The sequence below is a fragment of the Taudactylus pleione genome, unplaced genomic scaffold (assembly GCF_031769625.1).
Source record: "Taudactylus pleione unplaced genomic scaffold, aTauple2 ptg000543l, whole genome shotgun sequence".
Taxonomy (NCBI): domain Eukaryota; kingdom Metazoa; phylum Chordata; class Amphibia; order Anura; family Myobatrachidae; genus Taudactylus; species Taudactylus pleione.
Window position 1 is genome coordinate 154785 of NW_028284945.1, and position 23559 is coordinate 178343.

At 41.3% G+C, this 23559-nt stretch overlaps 1 protein-coding gene across 5 annotated transcripts in view; it reads right to left on the reverse strand.

The window, feature by feature from the left end:
- The window catches only part of PDE4DIP (phosphodiesterase 4D interacting protein), a 361535-nt gene that overhangs the window by 63536 nt on the left and 274440 nt on the right, over positions 1–23559 (reverse strand). For all 5 annotated transcript variants that reach the window (XM_088451272.1, XM_088451273.1, XM_088451271.1 and 2 more), the window contains one exon: positions 2742–2842. In XM_088451272.1, the coding sequence (XP_088307398.1) occupies positions 2742–2842 (101 nt within the window). The remainder of the gene's footprint in view (positions 1–2741; positions 2843–23559) is intronic.

Below are 23559 nucleotides of genomic sequence, written 5' to 3' on the forward strand. Positions count from 1 at the left end.
GTACACATGCGCAGTTGAAAAAAACATCGCTCGCTACATCCAATCACTCCGCGCGACCGCCTCTGAATGAGGTCCTCAGTGTAATCTGAATTAAATGAATTATAAATGATTGATACTAATAACATTGTCATCACTACACTATCTCTAAGCTATCTCTACATTATCCTTTCTTACAATGATCATGCTGTATGCTAAGTATACACGCTTGTTACTGCTGACGGCGTAATTCAGGAACATATTTTAGTAGAGCTATGGTACAAGAATCTTTTCATGCATGAGACAGTAAATGTGCATTTTCATGCCTATATCTTTTTCTGTTTGGAGCACATAATGAGTCAGGTGGGCAGTAATGTCGACACAACTGTCACTTTTTACGCTGTGCGAAAATGGCTTTCTGCTAATGCTGCAGTCAATGGAATTCGTACAGAGGCGCCACACTGGCTGCGATGCTTATCCATCGCTTTACACAAAAGGATGCTCCATCGGAAGCACATGGGTTGCACCATTAAAATGTCATAAGTCCTACTGAGGCATGGAATGACCATCTGAACTTGGCCACCAAAATCAGTGCAACTGCGGGAAAGTCACAGTTACTAATTGCGACACACATTTCTGCGTCTGCCTAGTCACCCTCCTATTACCACATAGAAACATCCATTCAAATTCCACCTCCGTGCATCCAAATTCGCACTGCGTCCCCTGGCAGTAACCAACAGGACACAGTGTGAATCGGATGCATGCACAGACTGCAAACATTGCCCGCTTGCGTCTGACATTGACACTGCATCCACCTCTGAATATGTGCTGTTACAGAAAATAATGGCAAGAAAAAGTAAAGAAAGATTTTTGGTTTACAAAAAGGCTCCCTTCACTCTACTTATTATACCGACACTCAGGGTCACACAGGGCCCCAATTATTAATGAAGCTAAACACCAGCAGCATTTTTCATGTAGTATCACTGCCATCGACGGGCTCCTGGGTAATGCGCATGCCTGACAGTCCGTCTGTGCATGTGCATGACACGCTCACTCAGCGGGGACCCGTCAGTGCCTACAAAGCTTCGCTGAAGGTGGAAGGGCAGTGCCGGGCACCCATTGCCATCAAGAAAGATGGCGAGAATGATGCTGTGACAAACAGCGATAATCTTAGATCACCGCTGTTTGTTGAATGCAGAAATGATGACATAACCCTATAGCGAGCGCTAAACGGGTTATGCATCGTTAAGGAATTGAGCCCTCCGATTTAAAAGAAAACATTTTTGTTGGAACAATCGATTTAAAGTTGTGGTGCTGTCATATATTTCACAATTCAATCCTAGTTTTTTACTATTCGAACCAGAAACAAATTTACATAACTGGAAACACAACCTCTTTGGAGTCCTAACCAACTGTATTTTACATGTGAAATATTCTGTAGCCTTGCCAGATCCGTTACAGAACAGAATATAGTGTTGCTAAACAGCACAATTTCTTTATCCAAACACAGTTACAGTTCTTCACGTTCCTCAAGTTACAGTTTCTGAGCCATTGACGTAGGCGCGATGTGTCTAATGCTAAACCTGGTCCTGACTGCAAAAGACTCTTATACCAGTTCTACAACATTTGGTGCCTAATTGTTTTATCATATAATCAGTATGCATGTATACCTCGAACATTTAGACTTGGCACCCAGTATGAAATATGCCGTTATCCACTAAAAAGCCACAAGTACCCACTTTTCTTATAAGCTCTGCCCAATTTGAGTCCTATAAATCGGGACTTTCCCCACAGTTGGGAGCTATGATACTTGTCATATTTGTGTCCTAGTTTTTTGTTTTTAAATAATATTGGAAGTAACTTAAATATAAACTAACAAGTAATACAATTGGTCAGGGCCTGATTCACTACGGATCACTAGTCTGCTTATATGCACGCAACTGCGTTACTAATATCAGCTGTGATATTTAAATGTTTGCATTCGCAGCCTGACATAAGGACGCCCACTTCCCCTTACACACATCCGTATACTTGACCAACAGAGTGAAACAATCGGTAACATCGAGTAACATCGGACAGTTAGAGAAGCACAGACCTTACTCAAGATTTGCTCACTTATGCGCACGCTATGAGGCCTCAGACGGCATCTGGTATTGCAGTGGATAATTTATGCACGCCCCTGCAACGGCGTTGAAATGCACTGGCACAGCTGCGTTCGCCCGACCACCCCCCCATCACCACCCACAAATGGCCCTTCCTGTCAATCACTCTGCCATGGTTCTGCGTAGTCACTGAGCATGCAATTCCTATTGCAGCGCCTAGCTCGTGCACTGCGATGCATGCGCAGTGTGAATTAATTAACCGATTACGTGCGTATAAGCAACTGCGTTCCTTGCTGAATCAGGCCCTCATATATGATAATTCTAAGTTAAGCAATAAATTATTTTGTACAGTCAGCAATTCAGGATGTAATATGTGGCTATGACGTGCCGGAGGTGTGATGGTATCATACTGGGTGAGGCCACACCTACGTCAGCATTTTTCTAATGAAAACATAATTGTTATGGTGTTTTTATGGAAATAACTCCAAACCTATTGAAAATTGGGACCCGCCAAAATCAGGACAGCTTGGCTGTTAGTTTAAAAAAAAATTAAAAATACATATACAAACATTTCATTACAACAGTGTGTTGAAATTAGCAAATTATGTTTTAACATAGATATTTAAATGCATTGGCAACTAACAAAGTAATATGGAAGCTTACCTTTTGTAGGTCTTTTCTCAAAATGTCAGCATCATGTGCATCCTCTATGTTCTTTGTGAACGGATATGTTTTGTGTCCAGCATTGTTGTTGTCACACATACCTAAGAGAAAGTAATTACAGGTTGAGTCTCCCATATCCCAAATATTCTGAAATACGGAATATTCCAAACCTTTACTTTTTAGTGGTTCAATGTACACAAACTTTGTTTAAGGCACACAATTATTAAAAATAAAGTATAAAACGACCTATAGGCTTTGTGTATAATGTGTATATGAAACATAAATTAATGTCATGTATGTACACAAACTTTGTTTGTATAAAATGGCTTTCAGGCTGTGTGTATAAGGTGTATATGAATCATAAATGCATTCTGTGTTTAGATTTGGGCCCTATTCCTAAGACATTTAAATATGGTAAGCAAATATTCCAAAATACAGAATATTCTGATATCCAAAATACCCCTGGTCCCAAGCATTTTGGATATGGGAGACTCAACCTCTATCAATATCAGCAGAATTATAAGGTTAAATGGAGACATCCATTTCTGCAAGTATCTGTTTTCACAACACTGCATCTGCCTAGAGATGTGCGCCTACCCCCGTTTTTTGGTTTTGGCTTTGGATCTGTATTTATTTAAAAATGTATAAAAACGACTAAAATAACATAATTTGGGCCTGTTTTTGTTCATAGAGTATTAATAACCTCAATAACAATTTCCAGTAATTTCAGTAAATTTTGACCACCTCACAGCTCACAATATTGTTTTCATCCAGTTATGCCAAAAGGTTGCACCGTGCTAGTTGGCTGACTAAGCTAAGCGACAGCAGTGGGCGCCACAAACATGTGGCAGTCCAACTTCCAACATGGCACATCTAAGAAGCAGTGACACTGTAGGGGCAGACATGATGGCAGTTTAATAAACTATACAATCCCATAGAAAGAAACCAAGAATGTTTTCATTAATTAAGAACTAGATCAGAGGCCTCAGTAAACTTAATGATGGAGGAGGATGGGGAGGGTAGTATGGCCTCCTAAATTAATTTTTGTTCGTGTATGATAGCTATTCATTTTCTTGACTTCTTGCCAACCCTTGTCAGGAATCCTTGGCTATTAAAATTATTTTCTTTTCTGGTTAAAAAGTAGCACAAACGCATGACAATTCAATTCCAACATGGCACATCTAAAAAAACAGAGTGGCACTGCAGTGGAAGATAGAATGGCAGTTTAATAATCTATACGTCACCATACTATAAACCAAGAATGTTTTCATTAATCAAGAACTAGATCAGAAGCAAAAGGGAGAGGGAGTATGTATGAAGTTGAAGACAGGGAAAGGAAGGAAGGATTGATTTGTTGTAAATTTAATTAAAGTTTTTGATTCCGAAGCAAATTTATGAGGGTGGAGGAGAGCAGTTTACAGAGAAAATTTTCCCATTCACATCAGTCCATGTCTCAGTGGAGCTACTTGGTGGTTCAGAATTTTTTTTAAAAAGGGGCACGCAGAGATACTGTCTGTGGCCATCAAAAATTCTGGACATTTTCAGTATTCATTATGTTGAAGATTTCAGTGGCTATGGCAGTTTAACTTCCAACATGGCACATCTAGGAAACAGAGGGCCTGATTCAGACCCGCTCGCGAGCGCTGAGCACTCGCAGGCGGGTCGATGTTGCTCAAGTGCGCATGCGCATGAGGGAGCCGGCTCCGTAGTGTGCATGCGCGAGACCCGAATAACGACGGCCAAGCCGTTGTTATGGGTCTCGCACCAAAGGGGCATGCTGTCGATGGTTATTGACAGCACGCCCCCTTTGGTGGGCATGCCAGGGGCGTGGCCTACCATGGGAACGCCTACCGTCTGGGGCCGGCCTCACTGACATCACTAGTGATGTCAATGGAAGTGCTTTTGGCTCTGATAGATCCAAAAGCACTCCAGGGCTTGCGACAGCGAGACCCTACCACAAGGGACCATCGCGACCATCATTTTGGCCGCTTGCTAAAGCTGTGGGTGGTCACCCACAGCTATGCAAGCGGCCAGGAGGCTGCTCCAAAAGGTTGGAGGGACGGCCCTGATTCAGAGCGAGCGCTCTGTCAGAGCGTTCGGCTCTGAATCAGGGCCAGAGTTGCACTGCAGTAGCAGACAAGATGGCAATTTAATAAACTATAAAAATGTTTGTCGGCTGTGTAAAAAGACTGTCAGCAGTGCCCCAAACAGCACATAATGCAAATAAAAGAGATGCAAGATGGAATTGTCCTTGGGTCCTCCCACCCACCTTTATATTGTATATTAAACAAGACATGTACAGTTTAACAAACCAATCACTTCAGTGAAAGGGACTGCCACTTGTGGCTGAAGTGATTGGTTTGTTCACACTGCATGGAGACACAGCGCTTTTATATGTATGTGAACAAATGCACTAGGGGACAGCGCACAGATGTAGTACAAACAATAGAAAAAATATATTTTTAATTTATCCTACTAATCTTTAATTCGCAGCTCAGCTCACACTACGTGGAGACACAGCGCTTTTATATGTATGTGATCAAATGCACTAGGAGACAGCGCACACAGTTTGTATAAACAAAACAATGTTTAAAAAACTTTTCATTATTTATTTTACTTTTTCCCGCAAAGGACAACTGCAGAGTCACACTGCTTATATCGCAGTGGCATATGGCCTGCAGAGTAAAGGTGCGTACACACTGGGCAATTAAAGTGGACAACTGAACAATAACGATATCGTTATCGTTCAGTCGTCCACTTTATCGTCCATTTTTAACATCAAAATGATGAACGATAACGACGATGCGCGTTCCCATGGATAGTTCGTCATTATCGTTCATCAAGTAAACATGCAGGCCAACCTGACAATGCCATCAGGTTGCTGCATGTTGGGGAATGGAGGAGAGAGCCCGGCGCTGAACGATATCATTATCATGAACGACATTGAGCACACCCTGCCGGGGACACACTAGACGATATCGCTCAGGGAGCATACCGTCTAGTGTGTACGCTCCATAACAGTGCAGCAATAGTAAAGGAGTGGATGGACACAGCAGCAGCCACTGGATACAGGGACTGAAGTGGACCCTGCACAGCAGCAGCCACTGGAGGTGGAGAGGATGGATACAGCACAGCAGCCACTGGGCACTTTAGCACAGCACAGAATGGCACCCAATTCACCACGGGAGGGACTTATATGGAATCCAAAACCTGTGAGAATCTGATGCAGGGAAGATGACATTTTGCCTCAAATTGAAATCCGAGCAAGGTGGGAAAACCCGAACTGCCGCATGGATTCTCTCGGATCCATGAAGTTCGGGTGGGGTTTTTAAAGTATATTTATTTAAACATTTTTTTCAGCTATAGTAACTCACATAACTTGTTTTATTTATTTATTTTTGTTTAGAGTGTACGGAAATGTTTGCTTTGTACAAGCAATAAAACTAAACCACAGATAGTGCATGACTTTTGTGATAGAGTCTGACAGTCTTATAATGACAGTCATATGCCAAACACTGATACTTTAAAAATGGGGTGTTACAGTTGCAACAGCTAAAGAATAATCCCCGATACACCTTTCTACACTGTATGCAATACTGCTAAGGGAAGAAAGTTACAAAGGGCTCTATTTATTAGCATTATTTTTACATTATTTTAGTATCACCTAAAGTTACTACAGGGCAATTGGAGTAGAATTTGTAAAATTCTACTCCAAGCCCTAGTTATCACTTATTTTTAGTAAGCAGATCCCATTTCCCATAATTGTAATGGAAAATGTGATCTGGCCAAAGTTACTAAAAATAAATTGTGAAAAAATACCGGGGAAAGACCTGTGATAATAACGCCACCTGGAGGTGAAGTTATCCAGGGTCTCCCCCGACTACCGGACTCCTGCTCTGCGCTAATGGGCAGAGCAGAGCCCGGAGCCGGCCCCAGTGATCAGCTGTGTGGTCTAAACAGACCACACGCTGATATCTGCTAAAAAAAAAAAAGAAAAAAAAAAGTAAAAAAAAAAAAAAAAACTTACCTGAGTCCCGGAACCGGTGGTTGGGGCTCCGGTGATGTCTCCCCTCTGGTCAGCTGGTCACCCAGCCTGCACTGGTGCCCGGTCATCACCTGACCAGGTCCCAGTGCAGTATGAGACTTCCGGGTCCCACGATCTCGCAAGATCTCGTGGGCTCCAGGCTCAGCGTCCTTAGTAGCGGCTACACTCGGTCGGGATACCGAGGAGACTGTTGGAGAATGGTGCTGGGTAATTGAGAGGAGATGTGTGGATGATGGTAATGTTCAGCTGTCCAACGCGTTTCAGCCTTCTCAGAGGCCTTTGTCAAGGATGCAATAATGCTGGAGATTCCGGTATTATATAGGAGACAGAGCCAATCAGACGGGGGGAGGGGCAGGGGTGGGTGTTTCCCCATGTGGAATACAATTGGTCATATTATATCAGGAAACCTAGATTAAAATTTATATTCAGTCCAGACAGTGTCATAGTTTTAAGTAAAAAAAATCCATTTCATTTCTGCTGTATTAATTGTATGGATGTGATCCCCCCCTCTCCAATTAAGCTTAGGTTGTTTGAGTGCAATGAATTCTAGGGTCGTAGGATCAGAGTTTTGAAATTCCTTAAAATGGTTAGAGACACTATGATTAATGTATCCTATTTTTATATTACGGATGTGTTCGTAAGTCCTGGTCTTGAGTGCCCTTGTGGTCCTCTCTACATATTCCTTCCCACAACTACATCTCAGTAAATAAATGACTCATTTTGAATCACAAGTCAAGTCTTGTTTCAACCTGTATGTTTCGTTAGTCGTGGTTGATGTGAAAGAGCTGAGTTTTCTGGATGGTCTGTGTGTTGTCCTGCATCCTGTACATCTACCACAATAATGGAAGCCTATTTGATGTGTTTTAAAAGGTAGTAGGGTCTGGGACTGAGTGGATGGCTCAATGTGATTGTGGACTAATTTTTGTTTAATATCTGGTGCCTTCCTGAAAATCACCTTGGGTTTTTCTGGGAGTATGATTTGTAAGTTATGATCTTAAAGTATAATGTTCCAATGTCTGGATATGACTTTTTTGATGTCAGAAGAGTAATTATTAAATTGTGTGATAAAATATGTCTCTTGAGCACCTATTTTTGTTTTGTCTTTCTGCTGCCTAAGTAAGGTGGTTCTATCTAAATCTTCAATTTCCTTAAAAGCTGATTAGATAAGTTTTTTGTTATATAGTTTATCAGAAAATTGTTGTTTCATAACTTCTCCTTGTTAATCGTAATCCTCCTGTTTTGAACAGTTTCTTTTGATTAGTTTGAATTTTTCCTTTCAGAATGTTATCTAACCAAGTTTTTTGATGTGCACTTGTGGCCAAAATGTAACTGTTCACATCTACATCTTTCCTGTATGTTCTGGTCTGTATGGATTCATTCTCAATATAAATTTCTAAATCTAAGAAATTGACCTTTTGTTGGCTTATGTTGGAACTAAGGGCCTGATTCAGAGCCGGACGCAATCAGCCGTTCGCCCGCAGTAGGTACGTCCGTCCAAATGTCAAACCAGGCGCTCGCACGTGTGGTCGCTCGTAGCGAGTCTTCCGCCCCATATTTCCACAACCCCTCCTCTAGCTAACGAGCGTCCGAAATAGCGAGCGCACTACTCGTTTTTTGATGAAGTGTTCGCTCGCACAAGTACGACCGGAAGTAGGCCTGTCATTTGTCCATTGCCTTGTTTCTCCTTCGTCAAACATCCGTGAATCGATTGGTGTCAATCATTACCTTAATTTACTTAATTGTTGGTCGAATGTTTTCAATCTTGTTTCTTTTTTGAATGTCAATAAACTTTGTTTGTTTTGTGTTCATTTTGGTCCGTAGAATCCGTCCGCTTTTAACGGCAAACTTGTTTTTTTTCAATCCAAAGGCTGTTTGGTTTTTTAATAGCTTTTAATTTGGTTTATAATTTAGAAATTGTTTTATTTCCGGCTTGTTGCTAACGCATCCAAATGCAGCAAGCCAATCCTAAGTCACAATATATTTTTAGGGGTTGTTCACATGACTCACACATTAACCAATAGAATTCTTCATGTTATTTATGAAAGTACATTAGCCAATCAAAATTTAGGGGTCCCTGTAATAAAACTGATTTGTGTAAAAAAAAAAAACCCATTGCCATCATGAAAGCCAGTGCTTTTACACGGCGTGAGCTGCTGGTGCCCACTGAAGTGCTGGATCGGCGAATAACTGACATGCCGCCCCCCGTCACCAACCAACGCAAGCGACGGGCATGATCGGATTTACGCCACCGGTCCCCACACCTGCTTGCGCATCGTCCGATGAGGATCAGTCGGCGTAAGTGGATATTTGAATGTTTATATATCTATGACAATCTGTTGTTACTTTTTCTGTTTGCTAATGTAAATTTGCATTAATGTGTGTGCAGTATGCGTTTTTTTCGGCCTAAATGAGACCTTGTTAATGTTGTTGATTTTTAATTATTATTTTCTTTTGGGTAATGTTTTACATTTTAAATGTTTTTTGGTATACATATTTGCTAATATTACAAACTATACATCATTTAGGTCAGGAGCGGATCCATAGACAGAGGCGGAGGCCTGCCCGACCCCTCTCCCCAACTCCCACCATCTCCTCCCCTACCCCACTCCTCCCAAATTTCTCCACCCTCCCTGACATCCCTATTTCCCCTCCCTCTCCTGCTCCCCAAATCCAAATAACCCCTCCCTCCCCATTCACATTCCCACACCCTCCCCTGATGCACCCACTCCTGATTCCACTCCCTCCCCTTTATCCCCAATGGACATTTCCCCACCTTCTTCGGCCATCCACTGGCCCACTTCTTCCGAGGAAGAGGATCTGGGCCAACCTGGCCCTGAACCTGCAGGTATTTTGTATTTCATGTTTGCTATTATCTTGTTAAAATGTGCCCTATGTGCATACACTGTGGTATCCCTGCTTACAATCTAAGGGCAGTCCAATGTTTTTGTTTTTTTTATTTTGGGTTAAAGCATCTTTTTTCTTCTTTTGGGTGCTAATTTTTGATAAATTTTGGCCCAAATTTAATGTTTAAATCTTTTTTTTTTTTCGGGGTTTTTTTTTTTTCAAGTTTTTTGGAGCTTGTTTACCTAAATTTTGGCCAAATTTATTCATGTTTCATAACAAAATAAACTTTAAAATAACCACATATGCCAGAGCCAAATACATGTTTCATTGTGCTTTTTTAATTTCTAGACTAAAATCAATATACAAATTGTGTAAGGATTATTTTAGATCCCAAAGTGATTGTTCAAACCACTATTCTCATGTTCATGTTTTGTTAAGTTGTTTTTTTGTGCCAATTGGTAATTTAGGCTAATTCATGTTACCACTATATTTTAGCACAAAAATTAGCATGGTATGTAAACTTTTTTGATTTGTAAATCATACTGTTTTTCTTTTATGTTTTCTTTAAAAAATTCACATTTAATTAAAACACATTTTTGTCTTTCAACAGACCCAAGGAGGCAGGATCAGGCGATTTTGGCCCATATAATGACGATGAGGGGCCATTTTGGTCCAGCTGCTGGTCTCAATGGACCATTTAATTGTTTTTTTGCGCAATTAATTTTTTTTTATATTTGATTTTGTTAATAAAAGTTGTTTACTTAAACAAATCTCATTTATTGATTCAAACATTAGCTCACAAGGTCAATCAATGTTTTTTGTTTTTTTTTAAATCATTGGGTTTTTGGAATTTGCATATGAAAATGCAAACAATGTGCCAGACTAAATTTTTGGAGTAATTATTCTTTAAAAATGTAAAATTAAAAAACAAAGAGTGGTTTCCAAGAATTTAAAGACATATTTTGTCATTCAAATAATTGGGACAATTGACAGTAACTCCATAATGTTTCGCTAAAATATCCTTATGTGATTATTTAATTTATTATAAATTTTCCATGAAACTCCCAAAATAGGAAAATAAAGAGGAAAAAGGTAGGGCAAACTATGCACACATGTTGTTAATTGTTATTTTGTTTAAAAATAAAAAAAGCACTTGGAAATTAAGTTAAAAGGTACTGTCCATTTGCTGGTTTTTCATGTAAAAAAAACAATTAAAAATAAAATTTGTTTATTACACATTCTCACAATACAAAAAAACATACACAAATATTTGAATAAAAAAAACAAGAACTGGTTGAAGATGATGCATGCTAACATGTCCCAAATCAGGTAAGAAACACATTTGTCCAGGTGTAAAGGTCCTTTGTGAGTCATTAATGTCACAGGCGTTCATTTTCAGAAAGTAAGAAGGTTGTTGTTTGGATTTTGCAAAAAAAAAAAGGTTAAAATTCAAAACATAGGATAGTAAACACACATAATTTTCATTAGTCACAATGTCAACAAATGTAAAAAAAAAGGAAAATTAAATACCTGAAAAAGCGTGTAACTACCTCATCACGTATGGCCCCCCCTGACACTCTCCTCCGACCAACCATGAGGTCGCCACCAGAGCGGTGGAGGCATCAAAATCGGCCTTTTCAAAGGCTAATACAACGCTCCACCACCTGCCTGGTGGCAGTAAGTGCGGAATTATATTGACTTTGTGGCCCTGGTGTAGGAACCAAATAAGGAGTGAGCAGCCAGGGCATGCAAGGGTAACCACTGTCTCCTGTGGAAAAAAAAAACATTCAGTACCATTTCTAAGTCAACAGTGTTTGCTTTAAAAATTAGGGGTACCACTTACCCAGAAGCCATGGATCACCAGCTTGTAGGTTGTTTAATTTGTGCCAAAGCCCTGATTGCCGGATGACAAATGAATCATGTGCATTTCCTGGAAATTTGGCATTCAGGGACAGGATCTGGAGGGAGGCATCACATACCACCATTACATTCATTAAATGGAAATGTTTGTGGTTCCTAAATATTGCCTCCAGCGCTGCTGGAGGCTGAAGTGGTATGTGAGTGCCGTCCACAACCCCTATGATGTGTGAGAAGCCTGCAATTTCGAAAAATTTCTGCTTCACCACATTAAGGGACCCCATATCCAATGGCATATTAATAAAATGATGGAGGTGCTTAAAGAGTGTATCCATTACCGCCCCCAGGATCCTTGAAAAGGAGGATTGGGAAATGCCAGCAACGATCCCAACTGTGGTCTGGAAGGATCCTGAGGCGCAAAAATGTAACACCGACATTAACTGCGTAAGTGGTGGTATTGCTGTTGGATTGTTAATTTGCCTTTCCAGATCACTCTCTATTAATGAAAGAGTGTCTAGGATGATTTGGGGTGGTAGGCGATACCGCCGTAAAACCACATCATAAGGCATTCCAAAAAGGGTGACACGTGTTCTAAATATCTGGGGCCTTGCACGCCTACGATGCCTACGCCTAGGAGTATGTTCAGGTTGGTCGGGGTCGTGGACCATCGCCACTATAATTCGCCCAACATCAATCTGAAATGTTAGACAATGTAGTTATTTAAACAACATTTAAAAATGTGAAAATATACTTATCTTTTTTACACATTAAGAAGAATCTTACAGGCTCAGGCAGTGACATCTTGAAGTAAACCTACGAATTAGATTTACCATAAAAATAATGTTAATATTAACACAAAATAAAGACAGGCTAAGGCAAAAATATAAAGAATGCATGCACTACACAGATGATGTTGTTATTCTAGGATTTTCATAGAAAATTAAAATGTACGCTAACGCCACAGACAGGAGATGTGCAAAATATACGCAATAGAGGTTACAATATACCGCTAAATGGTACGCTAACACCACAGACAGGAGATGTGCAAAATATACGCAATACATTTCGCATTTGTGATGGGCAAAAAAAAAATCTGCATAGTGTGACCCCTTAATAAAACAAGATAAATTGTTTAAAAAACAGGGTCTAATGTATGTCAAGAAACACTTACCGCACAAAGACGATCACCAAAAAAAACCGAAGTCCACAACACGAAAGGAGAAAAAAGCCAAAAAAAACTAATATAAAAAAAAAAAACACGTATTAACATTAAAAAAAAGTAAAAAAAAAAAGCAAGTTTAAATCGACCCAAAAAGCGAACCACAAAACTTACCTCAACACCAAAAAAAAAAAAAGGCTTAGTAAAAAAACACAAAAATGCGAAAGAAAAATAAAGAAAATTCGACAAATCGTACCAAATCCAAACAACTACTTCACAAACCACTACTCCGCACTAACAATCTCCAACCACTTCAATCAACCCACCCCGAAACAAGGCCACAAAAAAGCCTTAAATAGACCGAACTTTCCCACTCAAATCAATGACACACAATAGATGCACCCGTATAATGCACACACATCTATAAAAATGTCACAAGAGGCCACAATGGGTCTGCTGAATTCAAGGGTTTAATCATGTCCACTGAACAGCAGCAAAGCCAAAATCCAGGACCTCACAGTAAGTAGCTCCAAAATTAAAGTTACCACACAAATAAAAAAAAAGGTGTTGAGACTGACAATGAGGAGGCTGCGGGGCCTAGTACCCAGGCCAGTGCCAAACGAAAAAGGCAGCCGCAATTCACAAGAAAGGAGGTGGAGGCTTTGGTGCAAAAGTGCGTTGATAACTTGGCACAGGCACCCCGAAATATGGGTGCAACCCAGAGATAGAAACTGTGGGAGGAAATAGCCAGTGCTGTCAATGGGGTTGGTGGTTTTGTCCGTTCAACCAAAGAGGTCAAACGCCGGTACGTAAATGCTGTAACCTATTTCCAAAATTCAAAAAACTTAGTTAAAAAACTAACCATACATTTTTAAACAACAGATGGAGTGACTTCAAATATCGGCTAAAAACAAAAAATGGCTGATAGGGCTAGGCATGCAGGGGGGACAGATGGTGGGCCAACCCCTGTGTCATTGGAGTTAACAGATTTGGAGGAGCTGGCACAGGGGTGTGTGCAGGGAGAGGAGGTGTTTGGCGTGTCCAACATGGACACAGATATACCAGACTTTGCGGCTCCACATGTGGCTGCAGGTAATTTAGTTATAAATGTTTGAAAAACTTGTTTAAATACAAAGACAAATGTACTAATATTTTTATGATCTCTCTCTTTTTCACACAGGCACAGAAGAGGACGAGTCTGCTCCAGAACTGAGGTTTGGCCGCAGTAGATCTGCTGGCTCCGCAGGGGAGGAAGCAGTATTTCCGGCTGGGGACCCTGTGGCGGACAGTCCAGGGACTTCCCCCTCGCAGGCAGTGGCCCTTCTCACAGATCTCAATGATAAAACAGATAAAAACACCGAGATTCTGATGAGGATGGATGCCAATCTGCTACGGGTGGCGGACGCCCTGGAGGCAAACGCTGCGGGCCAATGTCAGAATAGCTAATGCCCTGTAGCAGTTCGTCCGCCTGCGCATGTTGGAGCCGGCCTCCCTTCCTGCTGTAACATCAGGGCCCTCCACCTCTGGCGCAACATCGGCATCCCTCCAAATGTGCCTAGCCCTATGCCTAGCCCAGGGGAAACACCAGCTACCTCTGCCCAGGCACACGGTACAACCAGACAGACAAAGTCATGCTCCCTCCAACATCAAGCCAAGCAGGAGAGAAGGCTTTGACAGCACTGGCTAATTTCCCCAAATTCCATCTCTGTGTTTGCCCCATATTTTTGCTACACCAAACCTCCCTCTCCTTTCTTGTGAATTGGTTTTTTTTTTAACATTACTTTATTTTTGGGATGTAAAAACCTTGGCTGAAAAAAAAAGCCACATTTCTACCAAAATGTGAAAAAAAAAAAACCCCGAAAAAAAAAAAAATGTGTGTAAAATTCATTAGCACATGGCTAAAAGGGACTGGAACAAACATACTTAAATACATAACAAAGGTCATATACTTAAAAAAAATGTTTAAATCCAAAAAACATAAGGTAACAGGTAGCAATTAGTAGCTGATTGTGTTTCTGTATTGTAACCAAAATGTAAATAAAAATTATACATAAGAAAAAAATGTGTTGGGCTTTTTAAAAACAAAATAAATCTGCCAACAACATGCGTACGGAATATAGCCAAAAAAATCAAGCATTTTAACCTTTATTTAAACATTTATTTTGTGATTGCTGTGATTACAAAACACAAACAAATAGGAACACAACATGTGTTTCAAATTTAGCTAATAAATCATGGCCATTGAAAATCACCTTCTCGCAAGTGATCCAATTATTGGGTGATTGGTCTTTTGCCTTGCAAAGGATAATAGCAAAACATTGATTCACTAAGGAAGCTACGAAGAGACCATCGTCTTTGCAAGATCCAATACCCTACCACAAGCTGAACGAGCAATCATAATGGAAACTGGACCACACAGTGATGTATCCAAAATAGCGTCCAAATTGGACGTTCGCAAAAGATAATACATGTACGCCCAAAAAACGTCTTGCCACGCCTGTGTTTTCTCATCTCCACCCCTGTTACCACCCATAAACGGAACATTCTGTCAATCAAATGACATAGGTCACTTCCTATTCGCTGTGTATACGAGCGAACGAAAAATGACCGCAATGATCCGGCTGCACATGCGCAATGAGAACCGGACGCATGCGTGGTTTAAAACAATCAAATGCGTACGAGCGAACGGCTGATTGCGTCCGGCTCTGAATCAGGCCCTAAATTCTAAGTTTTTATCATTTACTGAAATGTATTTCAGAAACTCTAGGGCTGATTCTGACGTGCCCTTCCATATGCATAATATATCATCTATATATCTCCGCCACCACCCTCGATCCCATGGTGGTACCTGTTGTCTGTAGGAAGAATGTGTCACCAAACCAAACATAGTTATGATGTAGAATCAATCTGATGGATGACACTAGAAAGTTAATCTGTTCTGCCGGTAAGTTGGTGTCTTTTTGTAAAAAGTACTCTGTACTGCATAGTCCCTGTTCGTGTTCTATTATAGTATACAGCGAGTTGATGTCGCATGTTATAAGCCAGAAATCTGGTTGCCATGTTAATGACTGCAGCTGTCTAATAATGTCCGTGGTGTCCCTTATATAAGCCGGTTGGTTCTTAACTATGGCCCTCATTCAGAGCCGTACGCTCTGAGCAGAGCGCACGCTCTGAATGAGGGCCGGGCTCCATTTTCATGGAGCGTCCTCCTGGACGCTCGTATAGCTGTGGGTCACCACCCACAGGCTATACGAGCGTGCATTGTGATGGCCGCGATGGTCGAGACCATCGCGACCATCGAAATTGCGAGCCGGAGCCTGCGGTTGAGGTTTTCAACCGCAAGCTCCGGAGTGATTTTGGCTCTATCAGAGCCAAAATCACTCCCACTGACATCACTAGTGATGTCAGTGGGCCGGCTTCTGACGGGAGGCGTTCCCGTGGGAACGCCCCCGTCAGGGAGGCACGCCCCCGGCACGCTCACCAAAGGGGGCGTGCTGTCAATCAACATTGACAGCACGCCCCCTTTGATCGGACACAACGAGCGAAGGACTTTCCTTCGCTCGTCGCGTCTGGCGCATGCGCACGACGGAGCTCCCTCCGTCGTGCGCATGCTCAGTCCATAACATCGACCCACTTGCGAGCGGACAGCCGCTCGCGAGTGGGTCTGAATCAGGCCCTATGTCCTGAAGGTAGGAATCTATATGTGCCAGATTAGCTGTTAGTGATTGTATGCCTGATATTATTGGTCTCCCTGGTGGTGTTATAGGGTTCTTGTGTAATTTGGGGAGGAAGTAGAATACTGGTATTCGGAGATTTGTGTTATGTAGGAAATCATGCTCCTTTTTGGTCAGAATGCCTCTCTCCAAGCCATCTCCTAATAGTTCTTTCAGGTCATGTTGGAATTGCTTAGTGGGATCACCCCTCAGGACTTTATACGTTCTGGTGTCACCTAAGAGTCTTGTGGCCTCTTTGATGTAATCATCTTTCTCCATTATCACTATCGCCCCCCCTTTATCGGCTGGCTTGATAATTATATCATGGTTCTGTTGCAGTTATATAAGTGCCTTTTTGTAATATTCATACCTAGATGTGATTTGTACATGTTATAATGTGGGTTTTTGCTTTTCAAATCAATTTTATTAATATCGCGTGCCACCATGGACTCAAATGTTTGAATAAAGACTGGGGTAAAAGTTTGACTTGGGTTTAAGATCGGTATATTTAAATTTGTCCTGCTGTGGTGTATCGATATTGTTCTTTATGATGGGGTTTGTTGCTAAATATTTTTTCAGGGTCAATTTTCTTATGAATGCTTGTAATTCGCAATATATATTGAATTTGTTGGGTTGATAAGTCGGTGCAAATGTAAGACCCTTTGAAAGTACATTCTTTTGGTCAGATATTAATGTGGTTTTACTGTGGTTGTAATTGCAATTTTTTGTTGTATCATCTGTTTGTGGTTCTTGTGTCACTGTTTGTTTTTTTGGGGTTGTGTTTTTGACCCCCTCTACATCCTCTTCTGTATCTAAAATCTTTTTCACTGCATGGGACGGGGTGAGGCAGGTCTTTTGGCCTGCCTCCATATCTAAAAAAGAATCCCCCCATTGCCGCTTGATCAGCTCTTGTGATATTCTGTGCCTCATTCATTATTGCTACAGAGCGCTTGTCCCTCTATAACTATTACTTCAATATGCCATAAGGACAAAGCACAAGCCTGAGAAATAAGAGGCAGACTGCCATTACCATGAAATGACCCCATGTAGCGCACTGACCATGCGCAGTACACTACAGAAGCCAGAAGTCTGGGCACACTCTAGCGACAGGATCAGCGTGGCACCAGAGACCGCGAACCTGGAAGTAACGGGAGCATGATGACACGGAGGCATGGGTAAGGTATTTAAAGCTTGTACCTGTGTCCACCACGTCACCTACTTTTGAAAAAGTCCCTACAGGGGACGAAACTCGTTGGGTTCACATTTGTGACTCTTCTATTCATCCAACCCTATTGACTTTTTGTACCTTTACATAGTCTGTTATTTGTACTTTTAATTATTGCAATTAATTTGAACTACACCTGTACCACAAGGACCGGAATGGTGTGTGGACAGGCAATAAATAATTTTTTTATCCCATAATCTCCATGTGATAGTGTATCAACCATGGTCTAGCCGGACCTATATATGCCCCTCATACCCACACACATTAACCCCGTGGAGCAAGGACGTCTGGTGGACCAGCAGGCAATCGGCAAGATCCAGGTAAGTCTGCAGAACTTACCTATTGCACTGTACACTAGTGCTCGCCAGCACCTAATGCTCCGGTTCTTTGTTTCCTTTTTTTTGTTTGTCATTTGAGGTAGAGAGGTGACTAGGATAAGCAGATACCAGTGGAGAAGGGAAAAAGACTTTATATTGGAACACATCAGCAGTGACTCTTATCATACCAAACTCATTGTGGGACTTTATAAGAATACACTGCCCAAAGTGTTTGCAACCAGTCCTTCCAAACATTTATTGAACATTATACCAAGAACACCCATCCCACAGAACTACAAGGTGGATCACACCGGGAACTATACCAAACCACACAACTTTCTACATACACCTCTGTGTTTAGAATATCCGACACCATAAGCATTACACATTTTACACTTTTAAACTAAACCTTAAAGAGCTTACACAAACCCCTGTCTTAAATCTTAATACGATTTTATGAGGTTGGGATACCTCCTCTGTGTATAGCAGCTAGAGGCAGACATAGACCCCTGGAGCGCGGACCTATTACAAAACCTAGTGCCTGAACTTCATCGCTATTAGACACCCTAGCCATCTATGGTTTACTAGTGGATGCTGCTGCAATCCTACCTCTACCTGTACCATCGGTCCCAGCCGATACCTATTGCCATCGGTCTCAGCCGATACCTATTACCATCAGTCTCAGCCAATACCAGTTACTATAATTTCCAGCGGATCTATTACCATCGTTCCAGTCAATACCTGTTACCATTTTTTCCAGACGATATCTATTACCATCGGTTCCAACTGATAACTGTTACTATCAGTTCCGGTCAATATCTATTATCATCAGTTCCACCTGATACCTGTCATCATTGGACTTACTCGATTTAGTTCCAGTCAGGTCCTAATCTGGTTCCAGTTTAAATTCCAGTCCGATCCCAATCTGGTACCACTTTCTACTCCAGTTCGGTACCAATCTGGTTCCAGTTTGTACTCCAGTCTGGTCCTAATCCGGTTCCAGTTTGTACTCCAGTCCGGTCCCATTCTGGTTCCAGTCTATATTCCAAGTTCAACTCCATTCTGGTTCCACTGTAAACTCCAAGTCCAGTCTACTTCAACGCCATTGTGTGTTCCAAGTTCAGTCTTAGGCTGGGTCCACTGATTATATACTGTCTTGTTGCATATCATAATATATTTTACATCTATGAGGAAGAGTTACATACGACCATCTTTACTCCAAACCTCCCAAGCCACCAGCAAGCTGGTATCCAGCTCTCCCAGACAAACCAGAGTCCCCAGCCTTGATACAGTGACTTTTATTCCAAAACTGAGTGACATCACAAAGGCTATTTATGATATCTTGTCACATGATTAGCCTACTGAGATGATAAAGCCCCACCTGCATGCATTTCACCTTTTATATTAAACAATTACTTAATCAATCTCTCTCTGTCATGTAGTTTAAAATAAGCCTACAGTACCTTTCACTGAGACATTATACCAGATGCAGCTGATAACCTGGTTCTGTACCTAGCTGTGACTTTTGCTAAAGCTGAGTGATCTCACAAAGGCCTACTATGACGTAATCCAGTCACATTATAAAACGAAAAAGGTTATAAAACTTAAACTGCATGCGTTTTACTACTAACATCTATCCATATATCATGTTTATAAAAATCAGGTTATCTTACACTGTGAAATGTCATATTAGCATATACAGCTGATAATATACAGTCCCATATCAAACAGAATTTGCCCTTGAAAAAGCCCCTAAGGGACGAAACGCATTGGGGGTACACTTACCAATCGTGACTTTGTATTTTAACTATATACCGTCTTGTTTTGATACCTCATTGGCACCATGATTTGTCACTTTTGCCAATTAAAAGAGATTGCAAAATCAAGACAATCTCAGTAGTCAGTTATACCTATATAGCTCGCCACTTACTCACATGCACACACCGGAGGGGGATACAGAGGGGTGATGGACCAGCAGAACCTTCATCTGGTAAGTAAATACTTCCTTACCTGATTTAAACTGCAATTGATGTCTGCATCAACCCTGATACTGCGCTCCTTATTTCTGAGGTGGTGAGAGCTGTGACGGAGAAATTTGATCCCTGCTCCAATGTGAAGGGATTATAACATACTGACACAACATTCTGCCTAAAATTTTTGCATACCCGGTTAATACTGTATGGAACTGATTATTTATTGTAACCAACCACACCCCAGCCTACAGTTATTGCACACCTGAACATTCTGACTTTGCTTCTACTAAGAATCCCCAGCCTCAAGTTCTTGCCCACCAGAACTTTTCTTAGTTCATAATATATAATTTTGGACACATATCTGAGGACTCATTCAAAAGACTAATCATATCATCAGGAACACTGCCCCTGTAGATGCACACACTTGGTTATATCCAAAAAGACAAATAGAGGCGAAAAAGGAGACACACAGGTAGGCGCTGAAATTAGATATATACTTAGAACACAAAAATAAATGTCCCTTTGATTAGGGGTGTATCCTCATGGACTTCTTTCTTTCCACATTCAGAATCGAAGATGCCTCCCTCAGTGTCGTGTATGCATCGAAGGGAAAAAAACATAGATTGCGTCGCTGTCAAGTAATCTTGTATATACTACAAGGTGGGGTAAGTTCTACACTTTGAATAATTGGGGCAGGAGATAAACATGCCCTATTCACAAGAGTAACACCATAATGACTCCCATAGAGGTTTCTTTAGACAAAAGGGATCCTTCATTCCACGTGTATCAAAGATGAATAGCAGAAATCATACAAAGGTTTCTTTGCTCTTATGAATATTAGCGTACCGAACTCACAATTCTCACAGGGTTAATCTTTCACATCAAGATTTCTTTTACTCTCAGATTCTTGCAAACCATCGCTGCTTATATATATGATCTCAAAAAATCTTAGCAATCCACTTAGATTAAAAAAAAAGTTGATTTATTTATAAAAAAAGAGTTCCAGACATGAAAAGACTCTAGGACATTAAAAAGGTGATGATGTAGCAAAAAACATCAAGCACATGATATAAAATCAAACATCAAAAAAATTCCAAAAGGCAGTCAAAAATCATTAGCACAAAGTTCAATTGGTAGAAAACCAGTTTTTCTAAGTCAGAACAAAAAGTAAATTTCAAATGATATACCTCTGAATCAATTAAAAATTGAAACGCGTTGGGTCAACGCGTTTCAGCTCTCTTGGGAGCCTTTGTCAAGACATAAGGTATGTGTGCAAAGGTATGTGTCCTCTGAAGTGAGCTTGTTGGTAATTTTATGAGCCTGAGGTCAGCAAGATTAGATGATGATGCAAGATGGGTAGGTTCTAACCTCCTAGAACAGCCTGGCTAACAACCAATATGCAGCACCCAGCATAAAAAAACAATATAAGGAGAATAATCAGAGTCCAGCAAACTTGGAAAGGGACTATGAAAACACTGCTGACTAGGTTTCTCAAAGATAAGCTTACTTTACACTGTAAGATGTCATATAAGCTGATAACACACAATTATATATGACATCACAAATACTGTACTGTTTATGATTTAAGCCAGTCATATGATAGGAATACTGAAATGATCAATTACAACCTGCCTGCATTTCACCACTGTTATCTATCTATCTATCTATCTATCTATCTCAGCAGAGCATTTGCCAAGAGCCAATAACAAGTGCCGCCAACATAATTATCCACTATTTGTACCTGCCCCTCACCTGCAAATAATGTCTCAGACGCAAAGGTCTTTTATCCAGTTTACATGTGTGCATAATACTGAGCATGCCCATACTGTACTTAGCCTGTGCTAAAATGCATGCAGTTTACAGGAAATTACCAAGGTTAACCCACCCTCAATCTCTCTGCTCTCAACTGCCCCCATAATAGATTTAAAACAATGTGTGACCACTGTTTTGTAAAAAAAAATTCTCATATTGCCCCAAATATATAACTAATAATATAGTGTTCCCTATAAATAATGTCCCCAAAAATGTGATGGACCTCTATATTGTTAAAATAATTATAGTGTGCATATTTTAACTTTTAAGAAATGATAATGGACCCACTTCAATATTTGTAATGTCCCACATTTAATTTTTAACATAATTGTCTGCACCGATTGCCCCCCAAATATTTCCATAGTGTAGTGGTATCCACAATTACTTTCCTTCACTGATGTAAACAAATAGGAATACATCTAAAAATAACAGTGACAGAGCTCCTCGACGCAAAATGAATTAATTACTAGGTGTCCAGCAATGTAAAAAGAGACAGCCAGTCAATTGGGTGTGTCTCTCATTTTTACCATGAGAAAGACTTCTAAAGCCAAAACAGATTGGAAGAAACGAGAATGGCCTTATTTTGTCAGATTGCATCTCAGAAACCCCATCATAATTATATACTTCTACTTATTCTGTAGGATGACACACAGCAGTAATCTCATTTATGTCTTAAATGACTAATGTATGATTGGATTTTAATATTAAATATCACTTGTATATCTGTAAACAGGGTCGGATTAAAGGGGGGGCGACAGGGGCAATCGTCCCTGGGCCCCCACACCTGAAGTGCCCCCACACCCAGCCATTAGGGTTAAAGTGAACCGGAGGAGACGGAACCAGTTCCGCCTCCTCCGGACACCTAACCCCGGTGCCGCACGGAGACACTAGGTGCCCGCTGAGATTGTAACCAGCAGGCGCCCGGCTCCCTCCCCGCAGCAGCAGCCAGAGCCGGAGACTAGAGCTCACATTCGTGAGCTCCGGCTTCCGGCTCAGGCAGTGAACTATGGGAGAGACGTCATGCGTCTCTCCCATAGTGCAGAGGAGCAGCGCCAGCCGAACGGATCAGAAGGCAGCAGGAGCGGGGCTTAAGGTAAGTGTGATTTTTTTTTTTGCTCTTTAGCGCAAGCGGCTTTTCCACTGCTGGGGTGGACATTACTCGGGGGGGGGGCATTACTACTGGGGGCATTACTTGGGGGGGACATTACTACTGGGGGCATTACTCGGGGGGAATTACTACTGGGGGCATTACTCGAGGGGGACATTACTACAGGGGGACATTACTCGGGGGGACATTACTACAGGGGACATTACTCGGGGGGGGGGGCATTACTACTGGTGCCACTACCACAGGGGGCATTGCTACTGGTGCCACTACCACAGGCGGCACAACTACAGGGGGCATTGCATAGGGGGCACTGCATAAGGGGCAACACTCCTGGGGGCACTACTACTGGGTGCACTGCATAAAGGGCACGTAAGAGGGGCCCCCACATGTTTGTTGTCCAGGGGCCCCCACAGACCTTAATCCAGCCCTGTCTGTAAAGGTTTTTAGAGCATTAAAGTGTGCCTAGAAAATGGAAACTGAAAGCTCTAAAATATCTCCCATTTAAAGTACATTCACAAACGTGGTGGAAAAATGGTGACCTTATGCAGGCAGGAAAAGAATGTTAATACACCAAAACAGCGAACTTCCCAATATTTTAACATTTTCACCCCTTTATCTAAATTTTTAAACTCATTCTGCAAACAAAATCTCGCAGATGTTTTTGCGTTCAACTGTGAATCAATCCCATAGATACCAACACAGAATAGTAAAATGACCTGCTTAAGCAGGGTGTGGTACAAAATATATACGTTCAGATGTCGACAG